Source organism: Dunckerocampus dactyliophorus, chromosome 19 (genome assembly GCF_027744805.1).
Source record: "Dunckerocampus dactyliophorus isolate RoL2022-P2 chromosome 19, RoL_Ddac_1.1, whole genome shotgun sequence".
NCBI lineage: Eukaryota > Metazoa > Chordata > Actinopteri > Syngnathiformes > Syngnathidae > Dunckerocampus > Dunckerocampus dactyliophorus.
In genome coordinates, this window is record NC_072837.1 from 9,513,407 (window position 1) to 9,532,377 (window position 18,971).

The window sequence follows — 18,971 nt, forward strand, 5'->3', positions numbered from 1 at the left end:
TATACAAAGACACTTTCACAAGTTATTATTGTGACATCACTTGCGCTGCGATATTAAATATATTTGACCTCAAGGCAAACCGAGAGGAACAAATAACGGTTTGAATTCTAAAGTTGTTTATGATGTTAGACGAATATTTCTCCCAAAAGTTTGCTCAGGTCACAAATTGTCAAACTTTAGTGGATCCGCCGTAGGGTCCAAACTACAAACAAGCAAGGTCACCATGTGTCATTTGTATTCTTCCACTCAAAGTGAGATGAAGGTTTTGTCTGGTTTGGAAAGTGTTTAAAAACTGCAACTAACAAAAAAAAAAAAAATTAAAAACAGGGATATTTTCCCACGCCACTTCATGGTTCAAATTTTGCGTTTTCATCAAATGAATTAAAATGGTCTGCTGTCTACATCGGTGAGCCAAATGAAATGAACGAAAATACAAACATACGGCATTCAGAAGACTCATTCAAAGATGTGATATGTAGTATTCTGCACTGGTCACTTGGTGTCAGTAATGTGTAATGTAATGTACCGCAGGAAGTACGCTGTCCAGAAAAAAAACAAGGAATTCTCCCAATGTGAATGTGTGAGTCGATGGCTACGTTCACACTATTCCGATTTCGATTTTTTTTTTTAGCTCAAAACATGATGAAATTTCTTGTTCAGAAAAAAACTGTTTCAAATTAATTAATTAACTAATTAATTAAATCACATGATACATGAAAATTTTGCCATTTTGCCCGCCTCTGTATATCGCCATGTGCATGCGTGTCTGTTTTTCTCGTCTCTCACCTCCAAACAGGCAGGAAGAGGTTTCACTCTGTGTCACTGTTTCACTCACCTAGACGCTTCATAGAGAGTGACACCTTGTCAGGCATACAGTCGCTTTGTCTCTGGGACGGTGGGTGGGGAGGCGGGGCCGCTAGCATACACACAGCAAAAGAGCGGAGCCTTGCGAGGAGCAATGCAAGGTAGTAAAAATTAGGAGGAAAAAAGATGATCGCAAAGCCAAATGTCACAGCCCCCCTGTGGGAATATTAATAATGAGCAAGGTGAGCTCATCAATTTGTTCGAAAGTCGTGACAACACTTGCCCACCTCAAACATATCCACCCGACCTAGTTTTCCCATCTGGGAAAAAAAAAAAACACACCGACAGTTAACACTCATTGAAAGGTTTGATCGGCAAAGTAAATACAAACAGAACAGCGCAAAATTGTGTGCGTTTACAGAACGTCATTGGAAAAGAAATGCTGCTCTTTAATACAGTAGAAAAGCCAGCATTTGAAGAAATGCGGCAAACGTTTGACAGACAATATGAATTGTTGTATATTGTGAGAACACACATGCCACAAACGGCAATTCCACAACTTTACAGAGTCAAACATGACATATCAAAGAAAATATCGCATCCTTATGTTATATTATTATTATGACATACTATCATAACATTAGTGGTTTATTTGGTCACAAAAAATGTTGACAATGATATTGTTTATCATCAATATGCGGGACGATAAACATTTAAATTTTTGCTTAGTGACTCGTTTAAATAAAGTGTAAAAATTGGTTTGGCCAGTCATTTTTTTAATTGTATTTTTCTTCAAATTAATGTAAAAATCTCATCTTGTCTTGCTCTCGTACTCGCACTCATTTGCGACCTGTATCTTATTTTTTCATGTCACTGTGAACAGCACAATTTTGATTTTTTTTTTTTTAATGCAACTCAGCACTTGTTCGCATGTAGACAGAAATCCGATATGTATCCGATCTACTGCAGTCTGAGCGGCCAGGTCACATATATCCGACCTATACGTCATCGAAAGGCGTGCTTTTGCCGTGCGGGACTTGGATAAAGGTACTCACAGATGTAGTTCTTCTTGTCAAATGAAAATTATTTTAAAAGTGTCAGTGAAGTGGCAATTAAATAACAATAAGAGTAAATGTGAGTTTTCCTTTTTTATGACAGGTGGTGCAATAAATCCCTTTAAGCACTGTTTTTCTCATCTTTAATGTGCAAAGTGTGTCAAAACAGCCCTTGCATTCTTGGTGGAAAAAGTTTGGACATCCTTGCCCTACAATATGCCTCTCACAGTTTTTAAACATTTTAAATTCCGTTTAACACATCGAGAAGCAATTACAGGCATACAGTAGCCTGTATTGTACTTAATAAAACATGCATGTTATGTAACACGCAGTTATGTCTTGTCAAAGCATCTTCCTGCTGGAAAATGTTGAGTGAATTGACTTGTGAGACAGCGCCGTCTTCGGCCATAAAAAATACGAATTATTTACAGTTTAAAACACACACTGGATATTTGGCACAATATGCATTATTTCCAGGCTTTTCAAAATGACTGGCCTCGACTTAGGACACCTGAGCGACAGATGGATTGGTACATAAGTGCAATTCATGTGTCAACTGCAAATGAAAGTGAACTTCTACCATGTAATGTTTCCCCTCAAGCGTCTCTCATATGGTGGGGATTTTCATGGTGTTCTTGTTTGGATGACAAAAAATAGGAGCCTCGTGGGTTCTTGACGAGTCTCACCATCTTTGACTGTTATAATGATAGGTCAAAATGCACGATGGTGCACAGTAGCTCAGGAGGCTTTGCGAATTGGAGGATTTCGCAAGCTGGAACCGAGGGAATTGAGTTCTGCCTCCTTGTGAAAACAGCAATCAGGGTGTTAATAGATTGGCTCTAAACTGTCTGATTGTCTTGGCTCACTGATGTAGAGAGCAGTAATTATTGCTGACTTGAAATCTACTCAGCGTCATTCATCATCCTACGGAACAATACAACTCAAGCGGAACTACGGGGACATGAGACAGATCGATACGCTGCATGGCCAGGAGGACACAAAGTGTACATTGTGGATACACTCAGCGCTGTACTTGATAACCTGTTCTCATCATTTTGACAACGCTGGCCATTTATCTCAACTATTAGGACAGCTTGATCAAATCAAGCATCATGCAGTCATCCCTGCAAATTTGCATTCGCGGCCCTGCAGATTGGGGGATTTTTGGTTTTAAAAAAAAATTCATTATTTAATTGGAATGTATGATTTTATTTATTCTATTTTTTATTTTAATAATACACATATGCATTGTATATTTTCTGCAGTGATGTGGACTCTGCGTTGGTCCGTTGTGGTGAAGAGGGAGCTGAGCCGAAAGGCACAGCTCTCAATTTACAGGTCATGAACTGTGGGTAGTGACTGAAAGGACAAGATCGCGGGTACAAGCGGCCGAAATGAGTTTTTCCCGTAAGGTGGCTGGGCTCTCCCTTAGAGATAAGGTGAGAAGCACTGTCATCCAGGAGAAACTCAAGAGTAGAACCACTGCTCCTCCGCATTGAGAGGAGCCAGACCTCCCTGCGGAGGTGTTCAGGGCACGTCCAACCTGTAGGAGGCCTCGGGGAAAACCCAGGACGTGTTGGAGAGACTATGTCTCTCAACTGGCCTGGGAACGCCTCGGGTTCTGCCGGGAGGAGCTGGACAAAGTGGCTAGGGAGAGGCTTAGGCTGCTGCCCCATGACCCGACCTCGGATAAGCGGAAGAAGATGAATGGATGGTATATTTTTTTCCTGAAAATAGGTCGTCTCTTTCACCCTAACTCTAGTAATAAGTAATCATTTATACATACGTGATAATACAGGTAAAATGTACAGCATACATGTAGTACTGCTTAAAAAAAGCCCACAATTTTTACATTATTATGTCTTTATGCTTCAATGATAGTGTTTTTTCGCACTTTGTTCGGCAGTCCTTGAACGTCCCATAGTTCATTGATCACCATGGCCGTTCCTATAGTGAACAATGGCAATTGAAGAGAGAAGGGGAGGGTTGTGGAGCTGAATATGCTTTAATAATTCCAACAATCACTTGCATTGCAAATGTGGGTCCGAAATGAGGGTTTGGAGGAATGACAAACCCCGCCTCTAAACCAAAGCCAATTGGGATAGGCTCCATCTCACCCTTGACCCTGAACAGGATAAGCAGCAGAATTTTTTTCCCCACATTACCTCAGAACAAATAAACATGCATGAGCACAAATGGCAAATTGAATGTAGTAAATCGCTGCTATTTGTGCGTTCGTGAAACAGCGCTCTCTACTGGATTAAAAGCTGCGGCACTCTTTTTAGCGCCATCACACCACTTTCTATTTATAAAAAAAATAGGACTGTCAAATAACTAAACATTTTTTTATGAGATGAATAACGGGTTTCAAACTATTGTATGTCTTGAAATGTACAGTATTTACCTAGCAATGGCTTCTTTAATAGTAGCATTGCGGTGTTGCGTTCAAAGACACCACGCCATTTAAGCGGTAGAGAGTTTATTTTCTGGGATTTCCAAGTATACTTAAATGCAGCAACTTGTACTTCTGCATTAATAGCTACAAAGTGATAAGAATATCTACTTATTGTTTTTCTTTGTATTTGTGTTTATCTAGACCACACATACACGCATAATAAAGACGCTAGTGTCCCTGAAAGCAGCTCGCGGTTGTCCAGCGAGCATGAGGAAGTGTCTTTCCGATGACGACGGGACTAGAGACGTGTTTGTGTGATGCTGTACATGTATGGTGTGGGAACTGCACTGCTGTTTATGTGTTCAGGTCAGAATAAAGAGCTTCAGATTATTTATCATTTAAAACTAATAGCCGGTGAGCTCCTGCCCAGTTTTTGTGTATTCTACTCTATTGTCCACGGATTACACGGGACACGAAACTGTGGGCTAGCTTGACTTGCTGATAACATGGAGTAAAATACCACGGGTACCACAAATTCAATGTATGTTACCTTAATTACGGTACATTGGACTGGGAGCAGACATATTACAGAACTGTGAAAAGTCGTGGACCAAAAGAGAACCATTAGCATGGCTCCATTACCAGAGTGGGTAAGTGAGAAATGTATGTTATTTAAGCAAGCCATTAAATAATTGCCTCTCTCAGGCTTTTTAATCATGGCGCTCTCAAAAAAGCAACTTGCCCCAGAAAGAAAGTGCAGGAAAACACAAGTTGGGCTTCAAACAGAAGCCAACTTTGGAGGCAAACTCTGCAAGATACCCGGCATGCTTTGCGGTAAAGATATAGGTATCATTTGTATGCCCACGCAGGGGGTAGGTTAGGGGGTAGGTTGTTTTTGTTGGTGCTGTGGGTGAGGTGGTTCTTTGGACTGCGGCAAGCCGAGTTGTGATCGCTCGTGGCTATATCCTGTGTGATTCGAACGCGCATTGAAAATCATTGCTGGCTACTTCTTTAGTGTTTAAAAATAATAATAATAATAATTGCCCACCCCCTGTGATATTTGTTCCTTGTGATTGATTGGTGACCACTCCAGGGTGGACCCCACCTCGCACCCAAAGTCAGCTGGGATAGACTCCAGCTCACGAATGATGCTAATGAGAACAAGCAAAATGGAAAATGAATGGAAGCCAAGGGTTGTTCTAAAGACATATCGGGCACCTAAAAGCCTCCAAAAAAGATGTACTTTATCCGCAGGCCTTGGCGGAGCGTTGCTCTCTTTGCTCTGTGAGGGGGTGGTGCTTAAAGTTGCTTTTGACCCATGAGCTGAGCCCCAAGCAAACAATGGCAGCGTGATTTTTTTTTTTTAGTTTTGTAGAAAAACACCGTGTGTGTGTGTGTGTGTGTGTGCGTGTGGCATACCCACATCTCCGTTTTACACACACTCTGGTCAACATAGAGTTTGAACCCTTACATAACGCAGGGGTCGAGAACCTTTTTGGCTCAGAGAGTCATGAAAGCCACATATTTAAAAATGTATTTCCATGAGAGCCATGTATAATAAAGAGCCAGTTGTAGTCATCAAAAGAATCACAACTGGCTCCCGAGCCATGGGTTCCCTACCGCTGGCATATCAGATGCCTTTGAGTACACATTAATCTTAAGTAATACAGAGCAATTAGGAGGAAGTAGGGGTGTCCAAACCTTTTCCATCGAGGGCCACATACTGAATATTTTGTAAAGCAACACACGTACAGTATATATGCTAAGAAGTTGTATATATTTCAAGAAAAAAACAGCATCCCATCTTTGTGATATAGGTGAAAAAGCACATTATTAATATGAACTTTTTTACCCATTTTTGCTGGGTTTTTTTCCAAATATTTAAACTTTCTTCTTAAATATTTTTTGTGAATTTTCTTTTCGTATTATTATGACTTTATTCCCGTAACATCATAACTTTTTTTCCCCCAAACCTTATTTTCCAAAATTCACAAGTTTATTTTATTTTGTTTCTATATTCTGACTTTTGAAAAAGAACATATTTTTTTCTTTAATATTTCAACACTATGCTACTAAAATGACATTTTTTATTATAGTTTATTGTTGTAAAATTGCAGTTTTTTTGTCGTTAGAATACAATTTTTTTCTCATTTATTCTCATAAAATTGCAGCTGTTTTTCCCATTTTTGATGTTTTTCCCCCAAATGTTTAAAAACTTTTTTGTAAATTTTGTTCTTGTAATGACGACTTTCCCATTCCCATATTATTCCCATAATATTGTGACTTTTATTCTCATAATTCAAATTTTTTCTGCAACCTAATTTTCCAATAATTACAATTTTGCTTGTTTTGTTTCTCATAAAAATAAAAATTAATAACTTTTTTTTTCTTTCAGTATTTCAAACTTTCAAACTACTAAAATGACATTATTTTCCCCCATATTATGGTTTCTTCTCATAAAATTGTTACTGAAATGAGTTTCCTTCACAGTGTAGCTGGACTCACCCTAAGGGACAGGGTGAGGAGCTCAGAGTAGAGCCGCTGCTCCTTCACATCGAGAGGAGCCAGTTGAGGTGGCTCGGGCATCTAGTCCGGACACCTCCCTGGTGAGGTGTTCCCATGCCCATGTCCAGCCGGGAGAAAGCCCCGGGGCAGACCTAGGACACACTGGAGGGATTATGTCTCACAGCTGGCCTGGGAACGCCTTGGTGTCCTCCTGGTGGAGCTGGAGGAGGTGGCCGGGGACCGGGAAGTCTGGGCTTCCTTACTGAGACTGCTGCCCCGCGACCCGGACCTGGATAAGCGGAGGAAAATGGATGGATGGAAAATTGTTACCTTTTTCTTGTTAGAAAACAACATTTTTTTTGTTACTATTTTGACTTTATTTTTGTTAAAGTACAGCAGTTAATACTATAACTACTTCGCCTTTCTTGTAAATTTTCTTCCCATAATTATAACTCTTTTCCCAAAGCAAATTTTACAACAATTACAATTTTATTTTGCTTAGTTTTTTTCTCATAATATTATGACTTTAAAAATAACATGTTTTTTCTTTAATATTCCAGCTCTATGCTACTAAAATGACGTTATTTTTCCTCGTAATGTTATGAGTTTATTCTTGTAAAATTGCAGCTTTTACCTCTTGACTTTATTGTCATAAAATTAGTTTTTTAAGCCTCCAGCTATTTCAACTTTCTTCTTGTAAATTTTGTTGTCGTAATGATGACTTTATCTCCATATTTTGATTTTATTCTTGTAACATTACAGCTTTTTCCGCAACCTGATTTCCCCAAAATTACAATTTTATTCGTTGTTTTGCTTGTCATATCTACAACTTCATAATAAAAAAAGTGTTTTTCTTTAATATTTCAACTTTATGCTCCTAAAATTACGACGTTATTGTTGTAAAGTAACTTTTTCTCGTTAGATTACATTTTTCTCTTAATATTTTCACTTTATTCTTGTCAAATTACTGATGATATTTTTTTCATTTTTTTTTTTTTTTTGCTTTGTTTTAGGTTTCTTGTTAAATTAGACTTTTACAACGTGCTGCGGGGCAATACAACACACCCGTGTGTTGTATCATTAAGCATGTCAGCTTGCCATCATTGATGATCACACGGTACTTGAAAATCAAAAGTAGGCAGAGTGTGAAATATCAAAGTGCTCATTAAGTATTATCAAATTAATCTCACTATGTCAGTACGTAATTAAACAGCAGATAATGCGGGATTGTCTGCAGATGACGTGATACAGCACTGTAGTTGATGCTGCAGTGCCACCTTGTGGGTGAAATTAAAATGATTTTGCCACACTTTTCAATTAAACATGCATAGATTTAGTTAAAAAAAAACAAAAACGCCAAAACCTATGTGTGCAATTTGTAGTGTAAGCAGTAAGCAGCAGAGCAAGCAAATGGGTGTAATTTTGATGATAACCGTGTGCTATTGGCTGTAAGATGCCCAAATATAATCATTAAATGTTGTCTTGAGGGAAACAGTGCGTGACACAGATACAGAAGACGTATCCCCCAGCCCCCAAACAAGCACAATAAGCACTTTTTAATAAGGAGGGTGCACTGCGGGGTGATTCAAAGGTTCATTTGAGGCACAATGAGGCAGCAGTAGAGCAGGATCCACAGCAGCAAGAGCATTTTCAGCTCCAATGGGGTGGTGTCACATGACGCAGGAGAAGATTGAGGAAAGAATCCTCCCACGCTGTTGGGAAAACACACAAATGTTAGTTTTAAGTGGAGAAATGGAGATAGTACACTGAAAACCTATTAGGCCTGAACTCTGATGTGTCACTGTGTATTTACTTCAACAGTCCAAAGACTATTTAACAGGAAAAAGAAAAGCATAATTTAACAAGACAACAACAAAACCCCAGCAATAATGGAAGTATCTGCGTTAATTTTACAAGAATAAGGTCAAATGTTAAGAGAACAACGTAATCTAACGAGAAAATGTCTTAATTTTATGAGAATAACGAGGATGATACTAATGAGGAAAAAATAATCTCATTTTAGCATCATGAAGTTGAATAATTCAAGAAAAAAGACGTTTTTCTGAAGTCATAATAAATAAAAAACAAACAAAACAAAATGAAGTTGAAATTTTTGGAAAATTAGGTTGAGGGAAAAGTTATAATATCATGGAAATTAAAAAAAAGAAAAAAAAAACAAAAAAAGCTGTAATTTGTACGGGAATAAAGTCAAAATATTAAGAGAAAACAGAACATATTAATAAAATTGTAATAATATGATGAATAATAATGACAGATTTTTTAACTCCATGCTACTAAGCATGGAGTTGAAATATTAAAGAAAAAAATATTTTTGTAAATATTTAAAGTTACTTATTTTTGTAAATATTATGAGAAACAAACAGAACAAAATAAAGTTGCAATTTTTGGAAAATTAAGTTGAGGAAAAAATTATAAAATGAAATTATGGGGAAAAAACCCCCAGCAGAAATGGAAAACGCTGTAATTTTACCGGAGTAAAGTCAAAATATTGACAGGAACAAAAGTCGTATTCTAACAAGAAAAAAAGCCTAATTTTATAAGAATAAACTCTGAATATTATGAGGATAATTACTGTCTCATTTTAGTAGCATAGTTTTGAAATATTAAAGAAAAAAGAGGTTATTTTTGTAAATATTATGAGAAACAAACAAAACAAAATAAAGCTGTAATTTTTGGAAAATTAATTTGGGGAAAAAAGTTACAATAATATGGAATTATGGAAACATTTTGAAAAAACAACAATTTTGATTAATTTTACAGGAATAAAGTCAAAATATTAAGAGAAACAAGTGACATTCTAATGACAAAAAAGCTGCAATTGTACAAGAATAAACTCGTAATAATATGAGGAAAAATAATAAAAAATTTATTATATTATTATATTATGTTATTTTGGTAGCGTGGCGTTGAAATGTTTTTTTTAAAAGTCGGAATATTATGAGAAACAAACAGAACAAAATAAAGCTGTAATTTTGGGGAAATTAGGTTGGGAAAAAGGTATAATATTATAGAATTAGGGAAAAAAATAATTGTAATATCAAAATAGCAGAAATGGAAAAAAGCTGTAATTTTACGGAAATAAAGTCAAAATATTAAGAGAACAAAGATCCTTACGAGAAAAAAAGTTGCAATTTTTTGAGAATAAACTTGTAATGTTATGAGGGAAAATAATGTCATTTTAGTAGCACAGAGTTGAAGTATTAAAAAAAATATACGTTGGGAGAAACGACAAAATAAAGTTGTCATTTATAGAGAATTAGGTTGGGGAGAAAGTTAGTAGTATTATGAGAAGAAAGTCAAAATATTATGGGAATAAAGTAATAATATTACGAAAAGAATATTTGCAAAGATTATTTTATATGAAAGTTTAAATATTCTAAAAATGTAAAAAAAAGAAAAACAACTGCAAAATGGGGAAAAAAGAACAAAGAGTGAAGTTCATACTAATAATGGGCTTTTTCACCAAAACCACAAAGCTGAGATGCAGTTTTTCAGAAAACATTTCTGTCCCCCGGTTGGGGGCGTGACAGACAATAATTGAGAACCACTGGTCTCACGGAACCACACACTCCGCAAATATCTGAGTTTGCTTGCGTGAGCACGGCCTTGTGTAATTGTAATAACTGTGTACCTTATTTGGGAGCGTGTGTCGTCTTTCATTCGGCCACATTCTTCCGTCTTCCACTGACCAGCTTTCCTCTTCACTGATGTATATTTTCCCACTTTCCCTTCCCCGCTCTCGTCATCACCGTCATCGTTACCCTCCTCGATTGGAGCTTTCAGGTGTTGGGATTTTTCTCCATTCAGCATCATTTCTTCAAATGTTTCTTCTTCAACTCTTGCTACTTCTCTTCTGAACAAAGCGTATGAATGAAAAACGTCTTTGTTTATGTCCACGTTGCGGCTGTGTGCGTCCTCCTCCTCTGAGTCCAGCGCTGACAAGCTGTAAATCCCTTCCTCGGAACTCATGGAGAAATGACCCTCATCTCTCTTTGCTTTGCTGCATCCCTTCTCCATCCATGATCGGATCTCCTGGCTGATTCCTCCTGCCTTCAGCGGACTCGGGGGCTCTGAGGCCTGTCCGACTTTCTTTCCACTTACTTGTGAGGCTCCCTCGGGGTGTTTGGTGCTGCTGCGACGATAGTGTGAAGAGGAGTTGTCACAAGAGCTTCCAAAAGATGTTGTTGTCCACCGTTCCCAAAGATCCTGCTCACTGCTCTTCTCAACGCAGTGGGCTGATAGATCCCCAACAGTGGTCTCTGCATTGACAGCAGATCTCAAATTTGGGATCCAGGGAACGCTCTCCTCCATATCTGCAGTGTGATCCTGTTCAAAAAAAAAAAAAAAAATGAAATAAAATACCAATAAATCAATACCAATAAATATTTTTTAAAGTCATGAACAAATACAAATGTCATTAAATAATTAAAAATGTCACAAAATTCAATATCATAAAATTGTTGTTATATCATATAATATTACAATATTATTATATCATATAATATATAAAAAAAATTGTGCACTGTATAGCAAAATTAAATACACCATGAAATAGATTGTTATAAAATAGATGAAACAATTAAAATGTTGAATTATTTATATATACTGTAAGTACCGGGAAACTTGGAAGAAAATAAAGTTAATTATAAAATAATATGATCATAAAAACAGCCATAAAACAAATAAAAAGGTCCTTAAAGGCCATGAAATAGGCCATGAAATAAATATATCGGTTGTGGAATAAATAATGAATACACTGTTTAAATATAATTATTTAATTTATATAATTTCTATTTAATTTTGGCACACAAATAAATAGTGCATAATATGTATAATTAATTTTATTAAATAGATAAAAGTATTGGGAAACTGGGAGGAAAATAGGTGAGCCGTTCCTTCGCCGTTATAACAGCTCATTCTGCTTGGCACTTTTCAACGCTGCAGTCGCATGAAATAACGAAAGGCCAGTAAATAAAATAAAACTACCATTAAATAATAAAAATGCCATAAAACAAACATACATGTCATTAAATAATTTAAAATGCCACAAAATAAAAACGTCAGCCGTGAAATAAATATTTCATTTTAAAAAATAACGATGTGACATTATATGGAGCAATTTAATGAATTGATAATTAAATAAATAATTACTTTTTTTAAATCTATTTAAGTAATTAATTTTGACACACACAAAAAATCCTCCATACATAAGTATAATTTAAAAAAATGAAAACGTATTGGAGAAATATAGTTGATAATAAAAACGGCATCATAAGTTAACATACATCTAACTATTTATTTAATTGTCTTGCACACACACAAAAATACTGCATAACATGTATGATTAATTATATTAGAAGTAAGCTGGGAAGAAAATATACAGTAAGTGAGGCATTCCTTTGCCGTTATAACAGCTTATTCTGCACGACACTTTCCAATGCTGCAGTAGTAGCATGAAATAAAAGGCCAATAAATGAATAAAAATACCATGAAATAATTTTTAAAAAGCCATACAATGACAACAAATGTCATTAAATAATTAAAAAGGTCATGAAATATATAAATCAGCTGTGAAATAAATACGTTGGTTATGAAATGCACAGTTTCAGTATAATTATTTAACATTACATTTCACAACAAAGCTGTATAGCAGATCTATAAATCTCATGTGATAATTGTGGCACTTTGGGGTGCCAGTAAGCGGCCCTTGTTCACCAGATAGCTACTAATCATTCCCTTTTTGTTTCCCAAAGTGCATAAAAACTCCTTTAATTCAGAAAAATACAAACCTTATCAATGAGCGAATGGCATCCCATGAGCATGGACACGTAAGTGATGATGGACTGTTCATCGGGGGATATGCATGCCACATCTACAGAACAGGGACAAACAATTATTTCAGAGAATAAGAGGTATGACATTTAATTTATATGAAAATTAGTTCCAATTAAATAGGAAAGAAATAAAAAACTTTTTGCTTTATGCGCATACAGTACAGCCAATTTAAGTGTGGCCCATTAACTCATTCAACACCAAAGACGTATTGATACGTTTTTATAAACCCGAATGCCCAATCCCTAAATACGTCTTTCACATTTTTTTTGCGCGAGAGGCAAAAAGAGGTGATGACGCAACTGCAAACTAATAGATGTCACGTTTAGAGCGGTTTTAAGCCATAAAAACGGCCACAAGGTGGCAGAAGTGTGTTTGATAAGAGCTCGGCATGGATCGTTTGCATGTAAAAACACACTCGACGGCAAGGAGGAAGTGGAAGAGCGTGGAGGAGTGTAATGTGAGGAAGGTTACGCATTGTAGGGAAATTTTCACACATGCACACACACGCGATCTTACCTATGTTCTACTGCTGATTACTAAAGAACGGAAAAAGGTACAAGCAAACTTTTTTTTTCTGATGAAAAGAATCTAATCTTTCTTTTGGTAGGTTCCATGTTTATATAAACATAGAACACAATATTCTGTGTGCCTTGAAAAATCAGTCAATATTGTCTGAAATGGACGTTACTGAAGGGGTTGTCTTTTGAAAAATGGCTGGGATTGAATGAGTTCAATTTTGTAACTCTGGGACATACAGTACCACCATGCTGCGTTTCAACTTGTCTCAATTTTAAAGAATAAACTCGTACGATTATGAGGAAAAATGTCATTTTAGGAGCATTGGGTTGAAATATTAAAGAGCAAATATAAATATTTTTGAAAAACTCTAATATTATGAGAAATAAACAACAAAGTAATGTTGTAATATTTGGAAAATTACGTTGGGGGAAAAGTTATAATATTATGGGAGTAAGGTAAAAAAAAGAAATAAAAAAAAAAGCTGTAATACGAGAAACAAACAACACATTAAAGTTGTGATTTTTGGAATATTAGGTTGTGGTAAAAGTTATAAGTTATAAGTTATACTTATAAGTTATAAGTATAAGGAAAAAAAACAGCAAAAATGGGAGAAAAACAGCAAAGACTGAAGTTCATAATACTTCTAATAATACACTTTTTTACCTACTGTATATCATAAAGCTGAGACGCAGTTTTTTTTTCCATGTGTTGGCTTAGAAAATATCAAAGTGGCGCTTGCGTCCGGTCATTTTTCAGTTTGTGGTCCTCGGTGGAAAAAGTTTGGACAGCTATGGCCTTTAAATGGTGTAACTTGGTCAAGTAAAAGCACACTTATGATCAAGAATATTTGCTTTTGGTGCAGGAAAAAAGTAAAGCCATGTGCTTTGAAAGCAAAAGTAAACAGGCAATGAAACATAACACCATCTTCCTGTTAGAGGAAAAAAAAAGCTTGTCATCAATCACTCAAAGCTTTACAGGTTGCAGAGGGAGACGGGAAAGGGGAAGCCAAATGTTTTACCTTCAGGATCAAGCAAAGATGGAATACGTAAATGACGACGGGCTATGGTAAAAGCCCGCTGAATGCATTCTCTTGGCTCCATGGACAGGCTCTCCGTCATGTTAACCAATGTTGGATTTCTGGACTTAATGATAGCTTGGAATGCTAGTCCGCTTCTCCAACTCTTCCCAAAGTCATGAACCTCTATGCCAAACCTGTGAAACAGTGCACACAAACATGCATCATTGTCTTACGCTTCAAATGTTGCCTTTTGACTCACTTGGAGGTGCATCTTTGCACCAATAGCAGGAGTCTTTCGATCGCTTTCCTCTTGTACTTTGGTTCCTTGGTGGCGTTTTTGGGTTTACTTGGCAGAGTGTTGCTGGAGTAGCTGCCAGCATTGTCTAAATCACTGGAGGAGAGGTAGCTGCTCACCGATACTGATGGTTGGCTCGGAAACAAGTGTCCTGCTGTCACCTGTTTCACCTGTGTTAGGAGATTCCAGAGCACCTGAGCATCAACTAGGACTTGACAAAAAGACATTAGACTGACCTGGAAATGCAGTATGATGGTCCATATAAGAGGAAGAACCACTGAAGGGATGCCATCAGCGATACCAGGAGCATCAATGCCAAGCAGTTTCACCTGAGTGAAAGAACATGGAGAGAAAATAACGCAACATATTTTCCATGTTTAATACAACTACTTTTAAGTATGTCTCTCACGTGTCTTTCATCCAAGAAAGCAAGGGCCTTGGAAATGTTGCTCAGTCTTAACATGCGGTGAGTTGATGACCTAAACCTGTAAAGCTCATATAAGAGTTTGACATATAAGAGTCTGCCATGAACGCATGCATCGCTCTTCTCAACGAGCAGCGGGTCCTGCTGCAGATTAGATGATGATGACCATAAATGCTGTGCTTGTAGCCAGTGCATTTATTTATTTACCTCGGCAAGCTTATCTTTTTAAAAGCTGTATAAGTGGTTTGGTGTGCATGAAAAAGTGGAAAGGAAAACATAACTATTTTTCACTACATGCTTGGTTATCATTACACTTGTCCTCTGTGCAATCACTGGGTACACCCTTCATTAAAAATGCCAGAGAAAAAGTGGTACAACTTGTGGAGTCTGACGGCATATGTTGACGTCACATAAAATGAAGGATTGACTTTTTGGTTGGAAAAATGTTGGTTGAACTTTCCACTGTATGTTCCCAGTATGATGCTTACTAGTTTGCACCCAGACAGCTCTTCCAACAGGGCCATAAGAATTCGGCCATCTTGAATGTCCACGAACAGGTCATGCACTTTGACTGGAGGGTCGCACTGGAATGAATGAAAAGGAAACCAGCGGTAGTATCAGCAGTGATGCGATACTAGCGTGATGCAAGTTGAATACTGTCATTAAGGATCATGGATGGATCACCCTCGTGGAATAACAGCAAAGAGAAATGATGAAAGACTGTATTCATGCTGACAGATAGGTGTTGGAAGCGCTATTTTCATCTGCTACATTCATTATGTTTGACGCGGGAGATAAGCTGGTTGATAGCCTTGTTTTCAACCATTTCATGCCTTTATTCAACACACCACGCACACTCGCATATTTCAAACTAATCGTTTGAACGACATGCACCTTTATTCGCCTCCATTCCTGTTCATCTGGGCTTTGGTGTAGAATAATCCCTTGCGTGTCGTGGTTATCCGTGATATGTGAATTTCCGTGAAATAGAACTCCTTAATTCTAAGTGGAATATTTTCATAGAGCATACAAAACCTATGACCTTTTAAATACTGTTTTTAACATTATTAGAGCCCTCTACATGAGATACACGATGGCACTTATATTACCTAATATGCAGTAGTAGCCATAATAACACAAAATAAGGCACGCTGGCATTGGGAGAGTTCATTGTTGTTCTTTTTTTTTTTACTTCCTGTTCTCGACAGTACTTCCTGCAGTGGCTATTGTCTCATCAGTGTAACATTACTGACACCTAGTGACCAGTGTAGAATACTACATATCTTCCCAATGTCTTTGAATGTGTCTTCTGAATGCCTTATATTTGTACTGTATTTTAGTTCATTTAACCATTTGTATGCTTGGAAATGCTCAATTTAGGCAAACAAAAAATGCTTCAAATGAGCTTAATGCATTTTTTTAACACGAAATAGCATGATTTATTAATTTATATATTCATGAAAGACCGTGAAATTCAAAGTGAGAAGTGGTGAGGGATTATTGTATTCCCTGCCCGGTTTGTGTGATTGTACTGTAATTTGTTTTTTGTCTTTTTTTTTTATGTGTTTCCTGAAACGTTGATTTGTTTAAAGTTTTGTTAAAGATTATTTATATACAGTACATCCATTTTCTACTGCTTGTCCTCACTATGGTCGCGGGGGTATGCTGGAGCCTATCCCAGCTGACTTCGGGCGAGAAGCCGGGTACACCCTGGACTGGTCGTAATGTATTTTTTGAAAATGTAAATTAGTTTCACATGTTTTCTGAAATGTTAAAAGCAAAACCACAAAAATCTTTCAATGGTTTTGAAACATTTCAAGTAAAAAGTATCAGTATCGGTAATACGGGCCCTGCACTTGGCATCAGACCAATGCAAAAATGTACAATATCGCCCAGCCCTCATATACTGTATATGGCAACAATAGTTTCAAAAGCACATTTCACATTAAACTACCCAGTGCTTGTGTGCCTTACTCTTTGCAGAAACACATTCATCCACCTGCTGAAGGTTCTCTTTTGCACCGCGGTTCTCTCATCTGAAGCAGAAGAACAGTAAGCGCATGCAAACACTCCACAACAATTCAAACTACAATTATGCACATTACAAAACTCTCTTTGCCTATTTACTGCATGTGATAATTAGTCTAACACAATATACCAAAAAGAGTTAGCCAGTATGACATGTGTACCTTGAGGATGATGCAAATGCTGATGATCTTTCATTCCATAAGCGGGGCTGCTGCAGTCCTTGTCCTGCATTCTCATTAAATGGCAGTTCAGCACTGTACCCGATCTATTGTGGTGACAAGTCTGACGAACTTTACAAATGCCAGGCACTTCTGAACTCGAGATAAAGATGAGGCAAGATTAGACAGGAAGTCTGCCTGAACACGCTGTGAAGAGATATTTATCAAATATTGCGCCACGCCTTCAAAACTATTCAACATGACTCGTGCTGTCTGTCTGTGCATCGTAGAATTCAATGGAGGTGGTGGAGGCCAGCCAATCGCAGGGCACCATTCAGTCACATTCCTACCTATGGACAATTTAGAGTCGCCAATTAACCTTACATGCATGTTTTTTTGGAATGGGGGAGGAAACTGGGGTAGCCAGACAAAAATCAGAATTGTGATCTACTGTATTTACCGCAATGTTTGTTTGTCTATACTGTATGTGTCCTGCGATTGGCTGGCGACCAGTCCAGGGTGTACCCCGCCTCTCGCCCCAAGTCAGCTGGGATAGGCTCCAGCATACCCGTGACACGAGTGTGGATAAGCGGCATAGAAGATGGATGTATTTACCGTTGTGGCTTAAATTGCAGCTATATTTCAGACCAATAGGGGACGCCTTGAAGGGAACTAGTGTTTAACTCAGGGGTGTCCAAACTTTTTCCACTGAAGGCCACACACTGAAAAAAGAAAGAATGCAAGGGCCACTCTGATATTTTGTAAACCAACCCATGTAGATAAGCTAAGACGTTATATATATATTTTTTAAATGCATTTCAGCATTGTGATATAGGCGAACGTCTACTAAAATGACATTATTTTTCCCCATTTACGAAAAATTGTGACTTATTTTTTGCTTTTAGTATTTTGACTTTGTTCTCGTAAAACAACAGCTGTTTTTTTTTCAATTTCCAACTATTTCAACTTTCCTCTTGTAATTGACTTTATTCCCATATTTTCACCTTATTCTCGTAATTTTACAAGTTTTACCCCAATCTAATTTTTCAAAAATTACTTGATTCTTTTTGTTTCTCATATGACAACCTTTAAAACAAATTAACTTTATGCTACTAAAATGACATTTTCTTCATATTAATTTATTCTCATGAAATAACTTTTTTTCTATTAACATTTTGACTTTATTCTTGTAAAATTACTGCTGACTGCTTTGTCCATTTTTGCTGTTTTTGAAAAAGTTTGTTTTTTTTTAAAGTAATTTTCTTGTTAAATTCTATTTTTAGAATGTGCTGAAGAGGGGAAAAAAAGTAAATTATGGAGAAAAAAAACCCTGAGAATAAAGTATATATATATATATATATATTAGAAAAAAAGCAGTAAAATTACAAGTTTTTTTAAAAGGAAAAAACATTACACACAACTTTTTTCTAGGTTTTTTTTAATTCAACATTTTATATAGATTTGTTTTAAAAAGTAGTTTTATTTTTAAAAAATTCAATCATAAAATGTGCTGCACCATTATTTTCAAGAAAATGATTTTTTTTTGGAATCCGCGTTTCCTCCACCAATGCAAACAGAGCTGATTTTAAATGCTATTTACCACAAAGCATTGTGTCTCTTGATTGTGCAACAGCCAACAGTGTCTGACAGGAAGGTCTTCAACTGCTTCAAACAATATCTGGCTGCCACCGTTTTCCTCTTCCTGCCTCAAGAAAGGCGATGCCTATATAGCCAAGCCATCGCCACCGTGGAAAGCAGGAGCAGTGTCCAAAGAACATCGCACGTGAAGCTTCCGAGCCTCCGGAAGTCACGCCTTCTCAATCTTTGAATTGCTTTTCGCAAACCTTGTTAGAGCCACAAGCAATGGACAAGTGCAAGCGGCAAAGTCACAAGGCTGCAAAGATAGGGGAAAAA

The 18,971-nt window shown here is 37.0% G+C and overlaps 1 protein-coding gene and 1 non-coding gene across 7 annotated transcripts; both read right to left on the reverse strand.

Annotated features, from left to right (window-relative positions):
* Nucleotides 1-34: 34 nt before the first annotated feature.
* clmnb (calmin b) lies at nt 35-18,832 on the reverse strand. 6 transcript variants are annotated; one of them, XR_008567074.1, is made up of 13 exons: nt 18,658-18,832; nt 17,061-17,210; nt 16,846-16,907; nt 15,360-15,455; nt 14,857-14,940; nt 14,684-14,776; nt 14,412-14,617; nt 14,153-14,346; nt 12,570-12,652; nt 10,412-11,106; nt 6,760-8,471; nt 1,092-1,124; nt 35-1,020 (listed from the first exon to the last, which is right to left on the reverse strand). XR_008567074.1 is itself a non-coding variant. In XM_054762805.1 (12 exons), the coding sequence occupies exons 1-11, from the start codon at nt 18,665-18,667 to the stop codon at nt 8,345-8,347; spliced, it is 1,800 nt and encodes a 599-aa protein (XP_054618780.1). In that variant the 5' UTR covers nt 18,668-18,832; the 3' UTR covers nt 1,152-7,048; nt 8,313-8,344. The 6 variants fall into 6 exon arrangements, 4 of the variants coding, with proteins under 4 accessions (XP_054618780.1, XP_054618779.1, XP_054618781.1 ...); XR_008567073.1 differs by having other exon boundaries at nt 35-1,124; XM_054762805.1 differs by lacking the exons at nt 35-1,020; nt 1,092-1,124 and having other exon boundaries at nt 1,152-7,048; nt 8,313-8,471.
* Nucleotides 18,680-18,960, reverse strand: LOC129172749 (small Cajal body-specific RNA 13). Its single transcript, XR_008567078.1, has one exon. It is a non-coding gene; the product is annotated as a small Cajal body-specific RNA 13 (non-coding RNA).
* Between the last annotated feature and the right edge of the window lie 11 nt (nt 18,961-18,971).

Coding starts and splice junctions, on each gene's coding strand:
- clmnb (XM_054762805.1), bottom strand. Junction 14,618..14,683: donor CCATCATACTGCATTTCCAG/GTCAGTCTAATG, acceptor CTCCTAACACAG/GTGAAACAGGTGACAGCAGG. Junction 8,472..10,411: donor GACACACGCTCCCAAATAAG/GTACACAGTTAT, acceptor TTTTCCCAACAG/CGTGGGAGGATTCTTTCCTC.